This window comes from Nylanderia fulva, unplaced genomic scaffold (assembly GCF_048542155.1).
Source record: "Nylanderia fulva isolate GAGA-0341 unplaced genomic scaffold, ASM4854215v1 Scaffold13, whole genome shotgun sequence".
Lineage (NCBI taxonomy): Eukaryota > Metazoa > Arthropoda > Insecta > Hymenoptera > Formicidae > Nylanderia > Nylanderia fulva.
Window position 1 is genome coordinate 1,611,079 of NW_028189518.1, and position 22,167 is coordinate 1,633,245.

The 22,167-nt window shown below is 30.1% G+C and overlaps 2 protein-coding genes across 2 annotated transcripts in view; one reads left to right on the forward strand and one right to left on the reverse strand.

Annotated features, from left to right (window-relative positions):
- Positions 1-22,167, forward strand: part of CSN7 (COP9 signalosome subunit 7) — an 83,016-nt gene that overhangs the window by 23,297 nt on the left and 37,552 nt on the right. The window lies entirely within an intron of this gene.
- Glurb (metabotropic glutamate receptor B) overlaps positions 1-22,167 on the reverse strand; it is a 124,531-nt gene that overhangs the window by 17,419 nt on the left and 84,945 nt on the right. Inside the window, 2 exon segments of the mRNA XM_085479762.1 lie at positions 560-730; positions 9,418-9,557. Coding sequence (XP_085335888.1) covers positions 560-730; positions 9,418-9,557 — 311 coding nt within the window.

Consider the following 22,167-nt stretch of genomic DNA (forward strand, 5'->3'; position numbering starts at 1 on the left):
AATAAAATTCTTACATATACTATTTAGTAAAAGATAATAATGTTGTTATGTGAATAGTTATATTATTTTTAACTCTATTATTTACATAATGTCGGTACAAAGTCATCAAGAAACTTCATTGCAATTTTATATTAATTTATTTAGCATTTATACACTACTATATTTTATGTATGAATATTTAATTTAGCTTAAAAGCTTTGTGAAAATGGCGTTGTAGTAATAATGTTGGACTGAAGTGATATATTATGCGTGAGTAAAATATAATTTACAATAAAAAAAATTATTTGCATATTTGACTGCACAAAAATTTTTGAAGGGAAAAAATTCATAATATTTACATCACATATGCGGGAAAAATATTACCGCGAGCTTTGGAAATATCAGTTAAATGGAAAGATAATAAAATAAGAATAGATAAAAAATATGATTTTTCAACATATTGTGTGCATACGCATAATTCATAAAATTTAATAATGAAAGTATGCAATTTATATTTTGCACAAATTTTGTGATTTAGTGTTCATGAATCTAAAACAGAACATTACGATCGAGTACGTACCTTTATACCGTAGTTGCTCTCCTCGTAAATGATGGAGACGTAACTCCAGCCCATCGTCAATACAATATCGACCATTGCTTTGACTTGATAGTGATCGCTAGGTATCGTACGGGTAAAGTATTCGAAGCGTTGCTTGTTGGAAAGCTCTGGGCTTGTTGAGAAAAAGGAGACCTACAACAAAATAGGTGAATTTCTATTTTAAATTATTCACACATAGGAAATTGTTAGACTCGTTAGAAATTGTTAAGGTTGTTAGATTTTCAAAATGTTAGATCTATCAACTTAATTATATCGTAGAATTAATCGTAATAAAAGATAATCATTATTTTTGAATTTTCTAGATTTGAGTTTTCTAGATTTATTTCTATGCAAAAGAATTTTTGCATTATTTTTTATATAACGTAGGGCAAACAAGACCAAAGTACATTATCATTATTGTTGGAATAAATATGGAAATTACAACAAATTTTAGAAACATAAGAAGCAAAAAATGTTCTATAAGATTTATGCATGTATTATATAAATTTTTCTTTTCGTACGATATTCTAACGTAATTTTATTATGCAATTGTTATTATGTCAACAGTTTAAAGTATTCCGAATTATAAAACTTTTAGGAAGTTTTCACCGTCATTTCTATCTTTATTTTTAAATCTCATAAAGTCGAAAAATATTTTTTTTCTAATATCGGCCTTTGATTTTGCTTATCGAAAAACGATACCGAGCTCTTTATTGCGTCGCGTACGACATTATAGAATATGGATGTTTGCGTTGGTATGGGATAATCCTATTTCTAATTGCGAGCGAGTGACTGCGTCTGGCTAAAAGCGAAGTACGAGTAAACTCGAATCCCCCTGGAAGTGGTCGACGTTTCTCGACGGACTGAGAGAGTGAAAGCATGTAATTTAATGTCTATTAGCAAATCACACATAAACTTCTATATTTACCTCGAAAGAAAAGAGTGCATCTTGGGAGCGACCAATGATGTAAAGATAATTAATTTATATCGTTTTTTGCGGTCCTTTAAAATATGATTCATACTACTTTGTCGCAAAGCTTGACGCCATATAGCGACATAAAATTTCTTTTTACTTTTAAAGTATTTCAAGGATGCAATAAACAAGTATCTTAGTATTCAAGCACAAAAAGATATAGCGTCAAAGCTCGAGAGAGTATATAAGTAATGAAAGACCCATTGTTACGAAGCTTCAAGGATTCAAGAATTCAACAATGTAAGAGCTCAAAGACTAAAAGATCACATAATCCAAAGGCTTAAGCAACTACAGATCGAAAGATTCGAAAATCAAAGTTCCACAGAATCATGAATTCTTAAAGAATAAAATTTTAAAGGGTCTAATAATGTAGGATATTTAAGGAACAGTAAAATCAAATATACATTAGCTGTTTGACAGTCTGGTACTTGGAGATCATTCAAAATGACTTACTCGTGAGTTTGAAGATTTATGAGGTAACAAGGGTATAAATTTAATCTCTCGAAGGACAAAGCATTCGAGAAACGATGGTTTGTACGCAAAGAACATCATTTGTCTAAATCATGCATTTCATCATAACATTCCATAATAAGTTTTACCATCAGTTTGTCATTTATATTTGGATCAAGTTCTTCCCTTCGTCTGTTTCTATACAACATTATACATTTGCTGTTCTGTGGTGATACTTATCGAAGAAAGAGCAATTTTGGGCATGTGGCACCGTGAATAATTAATTATCTTTTCATCGTGTACGCGTAAGATGACTTCTTCGAGAGATCAACTTGGTGATACCGCAGTCGCGTTTGACGAAGATATACTATATTATCGCTTTTATAATTATCAAACTTTTTATTGCCGGTTCGATTATAAAATTGCTATTTTATTAGAATTGCTTACCTACTTTTCGCATTTTGTGACTCGCTGAATATCGAATGACTCGATTCAATTTTTTATCGTAATTTATCTTTACCCCGAAGGACTTTTTTTATATTCTATAATAAAACTCTCGACGGTTTTGCTTGCCCTCGATCGTCGTTCGATTTGTCTTAGCTAGAGACGAGATTTTTTCAAAATGTTCGATCTGCGGTAGTGACGTCGATGCGTACACGTCGGATGAGTTTATGTAGTGAGAAACGAGGCAGCGTTATCTCACACCACGAGGATACCAACGCTATTTTTCTTCGGAACAATGCACGTCCTATCATATATCGCGGTTGGTGCATGCCATGGCAAATACCTATATTTATCACGATTTGTTGATTCGGAGTGGCGACTCTATGAAAACTCCCATGTCCAATCATGTGTATCAAATTTCGATGGAAAATTAAAGCTGCGATCCGATCCGCTCGTGTTCGTGCGGTTTGATCGATTGATTTTATAGCGTCTGCAAATTTCTTCTGCTCTCTATTATTATACATTGAGATGAAAATACTGATGAAGAAGGGATTTAAGTAAAATGTTTTTGCGAGTAGAGAGTGAAAAGTTCTGACATTATGTATGTGTAAAATTTGAAACTTTAATTTTTTTTTCTTTTTTCATCGACAATGGTAAAAGTCTGGAAAATTTTAAATTTAATAAAACTTTGAAAGATGCCAGAGAAACGATGAAAAATCTTTAATCTCTCGTCGCGATAGAAAGAAATGAATATTTTTTATAAATATTTTAATTAACATTACACTTATTTATATATGTATATTTTTTACTGAAGTGTATTACACAAAAATGCGATAATTATATTTGCATTGTGTGTTATCAGATGATTAGATATGGTATATAATGAAAAATAGCTGGTCATATTTGATCAAAATTTTATCATTGATATACAAAGAATTTAATTATATTAAGAGTTTGTACGTTATATTTTTCTGCAGAATTTCACATTGAAAAGGTAGACGAGTGTATGAAATAATGGGTATTTCTATTCACATTCATTTATGTTTTACTATTACTCGCGAGTTAATTGAGAGTTACGTGATACTAACGTAAAATTCTGTCGGAATGTTTGCATTTTTTACTATGATCATTTCTGAGGCTCGTATCGTTGTAGCTAGTTCTTTTGTAGAATCTGGAAAACGATGTTATCGTTAATTGAAATGAACCGGCTGCGCCCAAACCGCGCGAAATTGCAAGTCCTATTTGCTACGCCGATAAAATGGGATAAGAGAACACGTTCTCTCGAATTATACATTCACCAATGCTTTATAACAATACTCAATCTTCGTAAAGAAGATTTGGTACGCTTCATACATCAGTGTTGATAATTCGAGAATCATTTCCTTTAACCGCACGCATACAATTACATTTTATATTAAATCATATCTCGACAAACAGACACTTCATTTTTTTGTTTGTTTTATCTCTGTTAATTTTCCGATTAGCCGTGTTGCAATTAAACATGTCTGAAAATCATATTTTGAAACTAATTACCTGCATTTTTGCATCGCGTATAATAAATTATTATACATTATACGACAAAATTTTAAGTGTCATAATAATTACGATGACACCGAAGAGAATAAACGCTTTTCAGCGATTATTTATCGTAAATCTCATAAAATATTCAGCGATAAATTGAGTAACGATAAAAATGCTAATGTGCGGCGACCAAAGTTGTGAAGTCCGAGTTAATTAAAAAATTTGACGAACGATTATAAATGTACTTTTAATAGGATAACGTAAATCGCATTCTTTCAAAGTCTCTTCATAAATTGAATCCCCAATTACTTTCTTCGGAGATTATCTCGAGATGATGCGACGTGGCAGACGTGTAAAAATAAATATTCTTTTTTTATTTATTTCCACGGGAAGTAATTTTTACTTTTAAAGTTTTTGCACTCTTTATCCTATCTCTTGGCCAAAAGTGTGCCGGTGATCGAGAAGTGGCGAAAGAGCGGTTATCAATCATTATTCAAATTTCAAAGCTGCGACGTCGACAGCATATTTCCAAGTGGAAATTTTGTATGAGCGATGTAGGTTCCTGACGAGATGCTATTTCATTTATTTAGTTCACGTGACTTGAGCTCGCGTCGCATCGCGCGGCTTACGTCTTGAATCTCGATCGTAATCCTACGAGCTCCAACAGTCCTAGCGACGGAGAACCACTTACAGAAATTGCTGCTGAGCGTTTTCTTTTCAGCTAATTCGATTTCATGAAAACCGTGACTAAAATTTATAACGACGATGTATTTGATGCGATTAAAGCTATATTTTCTACTTCAATTGCACAGTAATAATTAACGAGGGACGGCTATTGCATGCGGATTCCAATCGATTGAAGAGCAGATTGTTGTCCCCGGACACAAGTTTCCTCATTAATAAATAAAAGTATACACGTATCGACAAATATAATTGGATACTTCTCGAAAAGTATCATAAATTTTGAAATTGTACAATGAACATCAAATTGTTCTTTCTTATTCTATCTTTTTTTAGCTTTATGTTTCTATTTTGATTAAAAAAAATGTTTGATATAGGTATGCAATAATTTAGACATATCGACAATGTAATTTAGATTGCCAGTTCGAATCTTTGTACGCGTGCGTTATTGAATCCTGTGAGCCGACTCGTGTTCGCTTGTCGATCATACCGCGACACGTATATACATGCGTATGCACGCGGATACTGATTGACACGAATAGCGAAGCTCCCTTTGACGCGTATGCACTTTCCACGTATAGTGCTTATGCGAGGTGTTATACCTATGTTTCTATGTCGATCGTACGTCATCGTGCTGACAAGTTGCGGAGAAATCGTTTAGCTAAGCGGTCGTCTACAGCCACTTTAGAGCGTGCATAAACGCGACGCGAGCAGCGATACTGTGTCGATGTAAGTTGCGTTTAATGCAATGAATAATGCATCCTTCGTGTTGCGAAATACTGCGAAATACGCTACCAATATGGAAATACTTTATGTCCTTTATGTCACGTGCGAGAACGCATCTTCCGAGTGAATAGCACATCGTAGTAATTTTTTGCTCCAATTTTTCATTGCGATACTGTAGATACAAAATTTATCTTCGGTCGATGTATATAAATATATAATACATTTTCGAGAGAAATTTCAGAATTGTCTCGGGACACATAAATTGTATACGATATTTAGTAGAAACGTTACAATGTATTAGAGTTGTAAGATTGATTATCCTTAAACGGATAAAATGTCATTTTTGTGAAGATAAAGTTCTCTTAATGATAGAAACGTGTTCTCGGTCATTTTGGAGAAGAGGTCGATTTTAATCAGACCTTGCCGCCTGAATCGCTGTGAAAGTGATGAAGATCGAGCGCTTTCCGATCTTGTAGAAGCATTATGAATATGGATAAACTAAGTTGCTGGCTTGCATGAGATAAAAATGTGCTAAATTTATGAAATAAGTGGTACTTATCTTTTTTTTCGGTCAAATAGAGCTATTGTCAGTCGACACCGAACGTTACGTTATGCAACAATTATTTTTAACATTCGAGTTTAAAATATTAAAACTGGATTAATATTTAATACTATTTTTACGATCAAATAATACGATTAGATTAAATAATAAATTTTAAATTTAGTTCATTTCTGCGGTAGAATTCTCTCTATCTATTTCTATAGTTCAACGTGAGGATTTGCGAAACAAACACGCAACATCAGATCCAGCTTCATACAGTTAGAAATTATTATTTCCTTGGCTCTATTGCCCAGCTTAGAAGACAGCATACTTATATTATTTATATTGAGAGCCGATAAAAATATTTATTTCTGAATAAATTTTAAGTTAGAGAAATTGATATAAATTGACATATAAGTTAGAGAAATTAATACTAAATATCAGCTGTTTAATTCACACTACACAATAACTCAACAGTTTGTGTTATCTTGTGGGTGTTTGCTATAATACATATATATACATATGTAGTCGTGAATAATCGATTTGAGACAAGTTTATAGTAGAAATTTCACTTTGTTGAAGAAAGTAATGGCGAGCACTTAAATGTTTCGCAAGGATATGCTTCCTACCTCAATTCTGTGCCTTTAAGCAAAAGTATAAAATTGACTGGGTCGAAAAATTCATAAAAGTTTGCTACTTTTTTGGAATACTACGTCATAAGTAAAAAGCGATCTCGGTTCACGTCACATACATTCTCGAACAGTTTCCTAGTTTAACGCAACGTAGTCGTGACAAGTTTCACGAGACTGAGTTTAACAGATGCGACGGAACAGACAGAAGTGGAAGAAACTATCTCGTAATATAATATATATGAGAAGATTTTTGAAACTACTGTTAATATAGTCTCGATAAATAAATCAAAAAATGAATATCGATGCACCGTTAGATTCAGTTGAAATTTTTTAGTAAGAAATGTTGTTAAATTTGCATTTAAATCACACGAGTTTCAAGATTATGAGAACTCTATTATTTGACTATCTTAGTAATATCACGAGATTCAAAGTTCTATTTGAGTTCTGCGCCTGTTAAATATTAACAGTGTATATTCTTAACTGTTAAAATATTGATTTCCGACACATTTTATATATGTATTAAAATACATATATTTCATATATATAACATATCTAAAAATTACATATTTAATATTTAAATAATAATATATAACATAATTACAACTTTGATAAATAATATTATAAACTCTTTGAATTGATCAATGCAATCTCTCTCTCTCTCTCTCTCTATCTCTCTTTTAATGATAAAAAATACACTAAATTTAGAAGATTATATAAAAAAATATTTTATGCATATTTGTCTATTATATTCAATTCTGTACGACATTTTAAATTTGTTAAGATTTATATTTTATATTATTTAAAAATCAGAATTTTTGAAATTAATTTGATGACATCTCATGTTATTTAATGTTTTTATCAAACTATAATTTAAATGTACTCCAGAAAGTTGTTTCAGTTTCCAATAACTGTATGAAGCTGGATCTGATGTTGCGTGTTTGTTTCGCAAATCCTCACGTTGAACTATAGAAATAGATAGAGAGAATTCTACCGCAGAAATGAACTAAATTAAATCCATTGCCGTTTCCCTAGACTTATATTCTGCCTGATCCTTTCACGTCTTTCCCTGAAATCCTCGCGAAATCTCTTTCAAACTCTGCTGCTGTGGATTTTCAGAGGCATGAATCGACGACAGCTGAGGTTTTTAAGGAATCATTCTTTGCTTCAGACACTTATAACTCATGGGAGAGAAAAAACTCTCTGTTATATTAGTTATACGTCGCTTTTCGTGCGAATTTCAACATTCCAGCTAATACGTCTCTTATTTGTTTTTTGACACATCAAGGATTTTAATCAGTAAAATATTTGAAAGAGAAACTTGCGTCTGTATGTGAAGTATGCTTTTCCTTTTCAACGAGTATGAGTAATTAATTTTGTTATCACGTATCAATCTCGCTCGAGGGCTAAAAATCATTATCATCTCATTATAGCTAAATCACTATATTTTGATCCTTTCTTGATGCAATCTTCATAACTTTGCATATAAATACACATATTACCGAAGTTTGACCTCTGCTATATCTATTACGTTGAGAAACTCAACGTTGTAAAATGAGATCCTCACAATGTGGATAGTATAAATAGATTAATCTTGTAAACTCGCATACCAAAAACGACTATTGAGTGAAGGAACACACTAGATGAACTGTTATTAAAGTTGTTATCTAAGAATCTTGTAATTCGAATATCTTATTTAATAATTAGCCAGTTGAAGTTTGTTTCTAATTGCTTTGTAGTAAATATATATGTATTGATATTAGATCCATGCATAGTGAGAAAGCGAAATATAAGTGACACATTAATTTTTAATTGCAATAGTGTATTATAAATAAATATTTTTTGGCGTTTGGCATTTAAATACACAGTATATATTTATATAAAATTATAAATGAAAAATTGTTGTGTTTCTCTCGGGTTATATTGAAAAATGACTGTTAAATTTAATATTGCATCATATGCATCTTGTAGGAAATTGTAAATCGATGTTATCAAATTAGAAACGATCTGGTCAATCGTCGGTAAATATTGGTAAATATGTAATTAACACAGAGAATTAATATAAGTTTAATAGGCAATATGACATTTTCGCGGTTGGACGGATAACATGTTACAGTCGCACCCCTTAAATCTCAACTAATAGACCGCTGAGAGCTATAACGGGCTAGGAGATTCGAATGGCTTATAAGGAAGCGTTGGATGAGGTGATTTCACGGTAGGAAGATTTTAAACCGCGGGTTCCGTAAACTTGCGTCAAGAATGAAATCTTCACGGTTTGTTGCCACCTGACATTTTTATTTTACTTTAGCTTTAGAGGCACGATAAGTATTGCTTAGCTTTGAATTTTTGTGGTAAAAAGTATTAAAACGTATGAAAAATAAAATGGAACGCTATTCATGCTTATCATATCTTATGCATTAATGCTCGCTTTAATAATCATGCTTTTTATCATTTCTCTAATAAAGCAAGATCTTTCTCGTGTTTTTTCCTTAGTTTTTATAAATAATAGATATTTTATATAACTCTATATTACTCTACATACTTGTGACATATAAAGTATTTATAAGTAAAATTTTTATTTTATATAAATAGTGATTTTTATGTAAGTTTACTTTTTGTTTTATATTATTTAATGAAAAAGCATATATATATATATTGCACACACTAACTATATGTATATCACCGTAAAAATTTTTCTTGAGCAAAATAGAGAGAGAGAGAGAGAGAGAGAGAGAGAGAGAGAGAGAGAGAGAGAGAGAGAGAGAGAATTAATAATTTTCGCAGAATATTTTCTGTAATTGTCATTAAAATATTTTCTATACTTAATTAGTTATTAAAATATTTTTATGAAAATGGGATTCAAATATGTACTTACTTGCGGGATCCTAAATAATCGTAGAAGATTGGCAACTTGAATTGATGTTACTGAACTCGCAGCCCCAACGACACCACTGATTACCTTTCGTACAGTTTTGTTGCAGTGATATTCTGCGCCGTCTATGTTGCTTATTGAACCTGAAACGTACAATAATATCATACCATTGATGTTCCCGTTCGTAATTTATTTAAAAGTAATATTTGAAATATTAACAAATTAATTAGCTTAATGATACATCTATCAGTGTGCCCTATATAGATGCAAGTTTGCCGCTAATAAACGTGGAGGTAAATTGGCGTTAATACAATAATGATGTTGTTTCGTTCGGATCGTTAATATTTTCGTCATTGAATATACATGGCATGGTGTGTATTGGTCAATTAACCAGTTTATAATATAATTCGTTTTGTGTGACACAAATAGGCAGAATTTGAATCAATAAAAGAAGCGATGTAATGCGAACGAAATGGATACACATTTATCACAGATCGATATAAATACAATTTGCACAAAAATAAATAGTTTAAATAATTTCAATATTTTGTTTACTGTTCATTTATATTGAACGGATCCTTTTTTTATTTATTGAATGTGTGCTATTTTATGTAAATAAATTATGTGTAATATCGACAAATTATAAAACTTATACGACAAACGTTTGACTGATTACACGCGTTTGATATAAAATTAAATAGAATGAAAATGCATTTAGTACGTGCAATTGTATTTTGCCAATTAGTATGCGGCCATATACAATGAAAGAGAACCAAAATTACTGAAATTTTTATATGATGATTTCAAGCGAACTCGTTATATTTTCGTTTCTGTTTTCTTTTGCGCTTAAATTTTATTTCATATAATTTTGCAGACTAACACCTGTTGAATCGCTCGTTCTTACATTGTTATTGATTTAAAGCTCATACCTACTATTTGCCATGTTGTAATAATTTCAAAATTATATATTGAATAGTGAATGTAGTTTTTCCCATTATGTTTTAGAATGTAATTAAAAATTTATTTTTTTATATTCATTTTTATATTCTTTCGTTAATTATCACACAGGATGTAATATGAATAAAGATACAGCGGAAGAAGTGCGATTTTTTGTATCGCTTTATATTAAAGTTTTCTTCTATGAAACTTCTTGCATAAACTCAATGTTTAAATTACAATGCAAGGAACGTTGCTTGTAATTGAGTGTTGAAAATTGTGTCGGAGAATTTCAGAAAGACAGTCGTCGCTTGCATAAGAAATTATCCTGCCGTCCTTACGATTTTATACTTGGAGAGCATCGTACTTTAGCTTCTCGTTTACACACGTGGCCCGAGAAATGTTTACCAACGAAATTCACTCTTATTTCTATACATAGCCAGTGTAAATGTTTGCCAAAGGTTCAGCGTCGCGGATATCGAGAGGGTGAAAGTCGAACAACGACTCCTTCTTGGGGGGGTTTCGCATCTTTCCTCCTTTTAGAATTTTCCTTTTCCTTTTTCCAACCTTTCTCTCGTTGAGATGCTACGCCGGAAAGAATTGCGATAGAAACGTTTTCTTTTTGTTCGCACCATCAAATCAATGACAATGAATTTACCTTTTGCCAGAAGCCTTATGCATTCTACATAAATAAAGAAATGAGCGGGGAAGGAGCTAACAGAAAAATGTAAAAATGGAAGCGCAACTTGTTCTCTGAGCTCTTCATACGTCCTGCTTTAAGCTGTGAAAGACGAGACCTTATTTTCGCGCACATGATAATACATGTTTCCTCCTTCAGTCAAGATTATGGTTTTGAGAAGTGAGATAGGTCGATATATACGCGAACCAACTGGCGCAATGCGAGAATGACGATAGAGAAATTTTTCTTATATCCGCGTTTATATACGAACCGATGGATAAACTTATATTGGGAATGCTATAAGGAAAACATTTTAACAATGGATATATGCGAAGTATATATATAGCCATTATTGTTGCATATATTTTGCATTTGAAGATCAAAGATGTAGGTATACATATAATGCACACTATACAACAATGTTAAAATGAATAATAAAATACATAATAGACAGAAAAAATTACTAAAATTTAAATTAAAAAATTTATAATAATTTATAATAAAATAAAATTTTATGGATCGAAAAAAGAAATTCAATATAAGTTTTTATTTTATAGTCATATAAAATATTTTATAATCTATTTATATATGATATCGGATTTATTCAATATTTTATTTAGAATTCAATTAATTCGTTTATAAATAATGCAATTTATTATTTTAAAAATTAATACAGATATGTAAATAAAATTTCAACATAAATATATAATTAAAATTATAAATATTAATATATTTCCAACAGTTTACTTAATACAATATTAACTCTGTTTTATCTTTCTGTCAATATATTTATTACATAACGTTACCTTTGATATCGATTAAAATAAATTTTTTCTCTTCATTCGCTTTATATATTCTTTAACTTGAGCATTTTACGCTTGAAGTATTTTATCAATTGAAAAAATAGGTAGACTCGTTAACTGTCGTGTCCCAAAGTAGAAACTCTCTGTGAAAACTTACAAATTGATGGATCGCTTGATCTATCGTTACACTCACCGTAATTGGCAAACTCATTACAAAGTAACGTTTAAAAAGTATCACCGTTTATATATAGATTGTTAACGGTTTTCCATATATTATATTTGCAATTATATTTATATAAGAATAAATAAATATTTATATAAACGAGAATGCAATGCAAACACAACGAATCTGAATAGAAAAATAGCATGGTAATAACGTATCAATAATGTGTGTGTATTAAAAAATATTTACATTGAAAATAACATTCTCGCATAAAAATATGTTGATGTATTCGTCATCTCGATATCTCCCGCATTCGATCACGATACTCGCCAACTAATTTGCGTTATCTGCAAATGTATACTTCGGCGCAGATTATTCCGGATAATCGATCGTCCACGCTGTGAATATTCGCGCTCGTTTCTACTCGGCGGATATCGTCCTAATTTTCGGCTCATTGGCTATTACAGAAATTACGACAGCCGTTTGGTGTCGGAAACCGCGCGAGCTATGGTTGAGGAATATCGAATAACGCTGCAGCTCTCTATCCATTCTCGCACGAACAGATATCGGGATTTCAAAATGGAGAGAGAATTTTATATATATTTAATATTATTTAACATTATTATATATATATATATATATTTAATTCTCTCAAATTATTACGATTTAATGTTACCTTTAAAATAAATTATTTCTATTGACTTCAATTACTCAAATTAAGAAGCATATTTTCGACTCGATCGAATTTGATTCCATCTTTGCTAATACATTCAACTTTAGCTAATGATCGTTTCGGTTTTAGCAAATCTAAAGTAATGATATGAATAATATCAAGTAATTTCATCTGTTTTTTAAGGGAGGGAGGATTTCTTTCTTAAATATATATAATAAAATACAAATCTCTCTCTGTCTCTTATATCAAAGTACTTTTTCGTGTCGCGCAAACGCGTATTGTGAGGAAAAATGAGAATACATAAGAGCGTTGGTGATGTTACCTTGAAATTACCTTGTGCTTTATATAGCGAGATTTTTATTGAAGAAATGAAATGGAACGAGTCGAATTTGCATAAAAGTACGTGTTACGAAATCCGATGTTTCCTCACTCTGATGCTTCTTCGGTTTTAATAATAGACAGACCCGTAATTTGTTTAAAATTTACGACAAATTCTTTAGATTTGTCGAAAAATGGAATTTCCGACTGCTAAGATAAATTATTGCACGGGCGTAATTATTGTGTTCTCTTTTCACTTCAAACTATTCACTTTAAATAACAAATGTCGAAGAAATTGCAAAGAATTCGCAGGGTGAAATATAATTATGTTATGCAATCGCACGTCTAGATTTTTTCTTTACAAATCTTCGAAATCTTAATAAAAAAAATTATGAATGTTTGCAGTTATTTACTTGTTTGCAGCTGGTTATTTTTTTCTTTCATACATCGCGGTTTTTAATGTTATTCGCAGTACAGTATTGTGTCACGCGCAAAATGTCTTGCTTACAAATCTGTATTATTATTGCATGCTAGCTCTCTTTCTTTTTTTTAATCTTTAAGATCTTTTTCTCCATTCCATTCTGCTCAAGTTTATAGTGATCTTGAGGTTTATAGCTGCTAGTAGAGAAAGGCAGTGCTACAATTATGTTTATTCATGATATAACAATTCTGTTGTGCTAAAATGTCTTTCGTCTAGATGTAACGAAATGTCAGCAATGAATTATAAGTTTAACTGGGCATCTTTTTTTCTTTCGGCCGAGAAATTACGAGGCGAGAAACGAACGAAAGTGCGCGAAAGCAAATTGAATGTGTTGGCGTTGATTCTAAGCGTCGAAGTGAGAAATTAGGGGAGAGAAATAAAATGTCGGGAAAAAACGTGCTGAGGGTATAGTATGTGAAAAAATTCGAGAGAATAAGACCAAGTAGTAATATAGTAGTAGCAGCGCGTTAATTTCGTGGGTCAAGATGTCATTACTATGCATCTCACGTAGAGCGGCTTCTTGACTTTCACGTTTTACTCCCGCAATTTAGGAGTGATTAGTAAAGATAACCACAGCGTGCAATTTCCTTGGGAACTAAATGAAACATTTATGCTGATGCTGCTCGATATCGTTTACACAATCGTCGCGGTAGTTTCTTATCTTTCACGAATTCTATTATATTCTTGATCATTATAGTTACTCACGATAATTAGACATTCTATTAAGAATTTCACATTCAATTATCGTAGCAATTATATTGTATCGTGATTGGACATTTTAAAGCTTTTAACTATAATCATGTAGATAAATTTGATTCTTAATATTAAATATTTCTATAACAATTGCTTGCGTGTATACATATGTATGCATATGCATGCATCTTTTATTAAATATATTTATCATTAGTTTTTATGTAAAATACATATAAATATTTATTACATTATTAAAATATTTAAAAAAAGTATTTATAAAGTTCTATATTTAATTATATCTGAATATTTTATATTATATGTACATATATTATATATAGTTACTCTTTTGCATCATATGATCATATATAAGCACACGAGTGCTTAAAAGAGTAATGTATTATTCTGCTTGTATCAATTTGTTTAAAATTTATTGCAATTTTTATTATATTTATCAAATTTCTTTTATTCGAAAACAGATTTCACGCTCAATAAAATTTTAATATCTATTATAAATAAATAATATATAATAAATATAGAACTCGTATTGTCTATACAAGTTATGTATGCAAAATAATAGCACCGGTTGAAAAAATGAGAGGAATTTGTATGTTTCCTCCACCATGTTGAACTGTATATCTAGGATTAAATTCTAACTTTTGTGGTCTTCGAACGAACTGACGAATACCAGGAAATCTTTTAATAATTACTTTTCGATGATGGAGGAAATATACAAATTCTCCTCATTTTTTCAACCGGTGCTATTATTTTGCACATAACTGTTTGTATATTCCAACGTAATATCATGTAAAAATTGCATCTATAATAATATATCATACATAAAATAAATGTCATTTATAGAAAATTTATATCATAACATATTGTGAATAGCTTTTATTTTTAAAATTTTTCTACAGTATATATTTTTGAAATCAAAACTGTAATATATGATATTTTACACATTTAAATCTAATAATGTTGAATTATTAAATCATTGAAATTTAAATAAAAAAAACAAATTAATATAATTATTTTTAGAATTGAGAAATAGAAATTGATTTATTTTTAAATAAACAATTAAAACATTATTATTTCTTTATACTCGTCTCCAAAAATCGATTTATATTTTGCAGACAAAACAAAGTAAAAATTATTTTGAATAAGATTTCTTATTAAATTAATACCTAGTGTAGAGTTAATTATTTCGTATAATGCCATTCATGGAAATTATATGCTACGTATAAATAACGTCCGTGTGCATAAACTCCTGAAGCACTGCATGATATATTCTAACGTTTCCTAAATATATATCCCGTGTGTAGATATAGTTGGCGTATTTGCACAGTTTGGTAAGACGGATGGAACCACAGCACGGAATTACTCTGTCGCTATGTGATACAATCAACATCGGCGACAACCATGAATATTGCCAAACAGTTTCTAATTTATAATAACGGGAATTATTCTGAAATCTATCGAGGGTAAATCTCGTTTGCTTTCCGTCTGCTTCGTTGTGCGCGAAAATTTTCGTGTGAAAAAAATTAATTATTTAGTCCATATAATTGATTTGTTTTTCAATTTTATACCAACGTGTGTTACATTTTTATTTTCACGTTGCTTAAATTATACTGAAATTCCAACTATCGCGGCCTACATCGTGTTACTTTCGCAAACGAGATGAAATGCGTCAAATCAAACAATAAGCGTTTCGCTAATTAACACCTGCAGTTATGCGCGCAAGTTTGCGTACAATACCCATGTCCTGTATAACATGCTGTGCATATCCCACATTTCCTTTCCTCAAGAATTCAAGAGCGACTATTTCCGCAATGAGCAGCCCGATCCTCCTTGACCATTTCACGTTTCGTACTAGATAAACAATTCATTTATCAAGTAGATCTGTATATCTTGCACGTACGTTGGCTTATATAAAATAAACTATATTATTGGCCCGAGAAATTAATCTGAAGTATAGTTTCCAATATTTTTATTTGCTCTCTGAATGTGAAGCTTATGACAATATTAATGTTTTCTGAAAATATAATATCGTTATTCCTTAATAAGAAATTGACAAAGTATTTATGAAAATTCCGGAGGTTTTTTTTATGAGTTAGATACATGTATATATAATTCTCAGGCGTATATAAATAATTTAAATGACATATACGTATCATTTGCCAATTAATTTTATTGCAATTAATAGACACGTTTAATTTCGAAACATTATAAAAGTAAAAATTTTTATACAAATTTTGCGTTTTACTATCAACACACTTATATAAGGTTTAATATTATTTAATTTTATTTAATTTTATATTATTTAGCATTAAAAGTATTTATTAAATAATATTCTATATAAATAATTTTTATATATTACAATCATGCTACTCGGGTTGCACTGGAGAAATTAATTTACTAGCACATGGTGACACTTTTTATTCTGGAAAGTAAGAATAAGATTGTCTCTTATTGCGCGATCATAAACAACAAACTCATTTAATCCTAGTAATAAGAGAGAGCAAACGGCACATCGTGAACAGAAATATTCTTCGCGAATAGTCACGTACTTGGAAATAATCGAGAAACTTAGATTTCGACGAATATTTGACGAGCATACTTTTATTAACTATTTAAAAGATCTTTCATATTTGTGAGATAAATTTGTGATTTTAATTTTTGCAAAATTTTATATATCCTCTATTTTATGTTATCATTTTTCGCTTCGTAATAAAAAAATACATATATTATTGAATATAAAACATTTTTAAGAGTAAAGCGTGTAAAAATTATATTTAATAATATATAAAATTTTTCAATTTTCCATATTTGTCAAACTTTGTGATATTTTTGTAGGAAGACCAAAACATTTAAATACATTAAATAATTGTGAAAAATGTTTCGATTTTAATATATTATTGCAATGTTTTTTTACATAGTAGTTTTTTCATAAGTATTTGTGCTTTCCTATTTTTTTAAAGTGTAATTTGTGGTAAATATAGAATATAAAAATATAATGGAGAAACTACATATTACTTCAGTAAATAAATTTTACTCAAAAAGGTGTCTTATTAATTTCTGTAGTTTAAAAAAGATAAGTTTTGGCTTATTTATTTTTACATCATTTTTTGTCAGTTCATTGAAAAATGAACTAAGAAAGAAGTAGATCGGTAGACGATAAAACGGGGACACTCGTCCAATTTCAATGTAACGAAGCGAAAGAGGAAGTCTGCGGCTCAGAGCACAATCGCCCTCTTGCAACAAGTAATTCGAAAAAACGATCGATGAAATCTCACACTCCAGCTATAGTGAAATATTCTCGATGCTCGTTTTGTATTAAAGTCTTATTAGTTCGATTTTGATCTTGATAGAGATTACTAAGTTTTAACAAAAAAAGTTGCCACATTACTTTCTTCAAAGTATGAACTTCTATTTTTTGAAAGAACAGAAGCTGTCAGCTGAGAATTCTCAATATATATTAAAAATCTTGCCTATTTTCAATTTTTACACGAAATAAACATTTTTGATTAATAACTTTGACAATGAACTTTTGACTGACAAATAAACTTTTTTTATACTTGTGATCATTTATTGTAATTAAAAAAAAATATTACATATTTATTTGACACTTGATCGTGCTTGTAATCAAACATATATTTCATTATTTTATTAGAACTTAGATGCTATTTCGTGCTTAATTTATAATTAAATAAAATATTTTTATATTGTTGTAACATAAACTATTATCAATAAATATAAAGTTCCTTAACTGGTACATCGTTAGATAAACGATAATCTCTAATTAGTGCCGCGCTAATTGGCACATCGTATCAAACAAATTGATAATACATCTTGTTGGATATTATTCGGCAATCGACAAGAGGTTGTTAGCATATTGTATTACATTCGTAATCCAATGTCTGGTCAGATCCTAATCAAGATTAAATATCATTAGAACAACATTGAGTTCATTTCATAGTATAATTGAGATAATACAACTTAAAATTGACAATGATTCTATTTCAACATAGTATTCAGATATGTGTATATTTTTTAATAATATTTTATTTTTGTTCAAATTTGTATAAAAAACCATAAGTGCGTTTGTGTATTTTTTTAATTAATAAATTCTATTGTTGCACAAATATTATGATAAATTTTCCAATAATTCTGTAAGAAATATTAAAGATATTTTATAATCAAAGCGTACGCACCGATTAAAATAACGCGCACTTATAATTATTATGCAATTATAAAATAATCCGAAAGTTTCCATCGATAAGGATATTATACGCGGTGGAATGAAAGGCAGACTGCTCATTTAGATTGTTACGCTTGTTTGCGCATTATCTCAAATTTATAATTATCGGCGTGATTTTATTGCGCGCACTCAGTCATATTTTCACACAAATAATTTTCTCCGTCTATGCTAATAGTAAATGCAAATGATGCGATCAGTATAAATAGAATTTTTTACACTTTGAATATGAAATTCATTCTTTTTATCAGGCAAAGATTATTTGTCGGATGTGTTTAAAGATTCGAATTGAAATTCCGTTATTCTATATTGATTTTTTTTGTATAGAGATACGAAGGACTGAGACCGATATGCAATACAAAGAGAATTCATTTGATATTGTTATGTCCGCGGATCGATCGTAATTTCTCGCAGTAGATTCACTTACAGTAAACTCTTGTACAATAAACTTGTTATATTTTCAACTAATGGATTAACGCGCAACAATGTTGAAAGTCACTTCTATTTATTCCAATTTATCTCGAGTTTTTTATCGCTTTCTAATTTGTTTCTGGCGTTGATTATTGTGCTCATTTTAAAATTTCGATAAAAGAAAGTTAAGAATGGCAACTAATTAATTTTCTGATTATATTTACTTCTCGGTATAATTTAAGTATAACTTATTAAATACCTTTTCAGAATTAAAAGATATTTTTAATCTTTGATAATAGTTATCATTGCATAATAGCAAACATATATATACAGTTGCTTCTATTTTCCTGTTTTCCATCAATTTATAATTTTCTATAAACGCACGCACACACACATACAAATTCTTTGACAGGTAATTCATGAAGTCATTTTGATTCAAACTGAGCATACTTTGGTTAAAATTTATAACTTTTAATCTTTATTGATTCATAAATACATAGAATCGTAATTGATCTAGCATAAATGAGATGCGTTTAAGCGCCGATCCTTCATAAAAAGGAAAGTTAATTCCAGAGCGACAGAATTCTAATTTGAAATTTATTATTGTGCTGTTTTTAAGAGAACTAAAAAGAGAGAGAGAGAGAGAGAGAGAGAGAGAGAACTTTGATTCATAAATAGCATTTTCATACACGAAAAGCCAAGTTTCTAATTAATCGAGTTTATATTCAGCAACTTTACTTTGTTCAAAAGATGCCTGTGCAATTTTCCAAGAGTTAATCAAGATTAGTACAGATGCAATATAAAGTAAAATATATTTTATTGAATGGTTTGCTTTCTCATGCAAACTACGGATGAAGGAGATATTATAAAACAACTGCAATGACGAAATAGTTATTGAGTTACATTTTTAATAATTATTAAAAAAATAATATATTCTTAAAAAAATGAGAACAAAAATATGTAAACGAAAAAATAATATTCTGTCGCATTGTACGCCTTGCGGTTTGTGGTAACTTAAACATGTCAGAGCACGTAAACCGCAGTGCCGTGACGACGGTTTCATGATGACTATAATTTATGTTAAAAACATTCCTCTAAAATGAAACCGCTCTGACATGCAAATGTGACAAATGTGATAATGAAAGTTTAATAATTGTTTGTTGTTGCAATTTGTGCAAATGTGTTTATGAAATCTCACGAAAATTTAAGATGTTTCTGTAAATTAATTGTTAGCTGCTTCTATAATGACAATGAGATCAAAATTCAGAAGATATATTGCAAGTCTGTTAATAAACGTGTGTCATTTGAGTATAAGATATTATATGTGTATTTTAGATGATATATATAATGAAGAATATATAATATATTTACTCTTAGAAGACAGAATTTAATTAACAGTTGAAGTAACAGAGACGTAAATTCCTGGCTTGCTACAAAGTCACTGAAGTAAGTAACTCCTTAATTCACTCCGAAACACGTGCAGGAATATCATACTTTTATATATATAAATTATTAATAAGGAACGGACAAATTTAAAATAAAGAATAAAAAAAATATTCATTGAAAAGAACGGTGGAAGCACATTAAAATATATAAAATAAAAAAATATTAAAACGACGGCGAAAGAGCTTAATACTTTTTTGAATACAAATAATATAAAATAAAATAGCAAATTATCTGCAATGAGAATAAGCAAGAAACGGCTGCATCTTTTATGAGAATCGAGCTCGTTAACACTTAAGGCATGCAGCTGTGAAGATGGTATACACTTTTCGGTAAATAGCGAATCTTGTTAGCGTAAATGCTGCGACATTCTCCTATCTTTGTTAGAACTTTCGTTGGAATAATGACAAAGGATGCAAATTCAGAGAATCGTACAATCCCCAGTCTTAACACTGAATTGAATATACAACGGTACAAATAATTAACATAGTCATTTATCAACACGTCTTCTATCGCACGCAGGACAATTCTAAATTCTATGAATTTAGCCCTATGAATTAGCTCGTCGGAGCGTAAGCAACCAATTCATGCATATTTAATGTTACTCATAAGGAATAGTGGAAACAGTAAAATATTATTAGGAAATTTTATTATTAGAATGTATGTAATTTATTATTTATTAGAATGAAATAATGAGATGTGTGGATTGCTAAAAATTAGTTCCGTTTTGTTAAATTTTTAAAATTTAATTTAATTATCACTTAAATAAATTTTCATTATGCAAATGGTTAACAAAGTTTTTTTTTCATTTCTTTTCTATGAAATAATATACGAGAGAACTGTATGAACAGTATAATTAATTTACGAAAAAAATCGAAGGGTGTGCAATTTATTGCTTTCTGTGCAAACACACCGATTCTTTTCTCTTACTCACAATGGTAAAGAGAAGACTTTAAATCTTGGAAATTCTGGGAAGAATGCTAAATGCGGTATCTATATGTACATTCCCAATTCTGGGGGAAAAGAATTATTGGAATCATTATTCTTCAATAGATATTCAATATTTTTCAATATTTTCTTAAATGAATAATTTTCTCATTTTATGCACGGAATAGATTCCATTAGTGAAGCGAACACGTTTCATAGAACAAGTTTTATCGCGTATGGGCAAATTTATGCAATTAACCGCCATAGAATTAATTTCTCTACGCTTTATACATATATCTCAGTCGAGTACATTTTATTTCGAGCGTTTCTGCAATAACAAAATTGCTACTCAAATTAACTTCGTACATATAACAAATGTATATGATTTTTAATCTTGATAAAAGAATAAGTAAAAATACTGTTTGAAATTTGCTATATGTGTAATATGCAAACACGCGAGTTCTCGATTTTGTTGAAAAATATCTATATGTATAATATTATATATCATTGAATAATCTATCATTTCTGGAGGAATAACGGCGACTATATACGGTTGTAATTGAATAGCGATGTTTGCGCGATTAAGATTCCTTGGCAGATACCACGGACGAAGGGTTGAAACGAATTGTTTTCGACACCGCAAACCGGCGCGATCGTGGGAGAACAGCGTATATATACGCGTTAATGTACGACCGTCTGAGGCGCATTCGCCTTAGATAGGAGCCCGTATCCTTATGAGAATGCCTTAGCCACCGCTAATCACTGTTAGTGTGTTATAGCTCGAATCGGCCGTATGATAGTTACTAAGCACGAGAAAATGTGTTCCGATAAAAGCACACTTTTAGGAATAAGATCATGAAGCAAGAAGGACATTTGCCTATCCTTGAAATCAGTAAAAAAATTAAGTATTTGCTCTCCTTATGAAATAAAACCTATGACTAAACACTGGAATTTATTTACAATTTTATTAAATA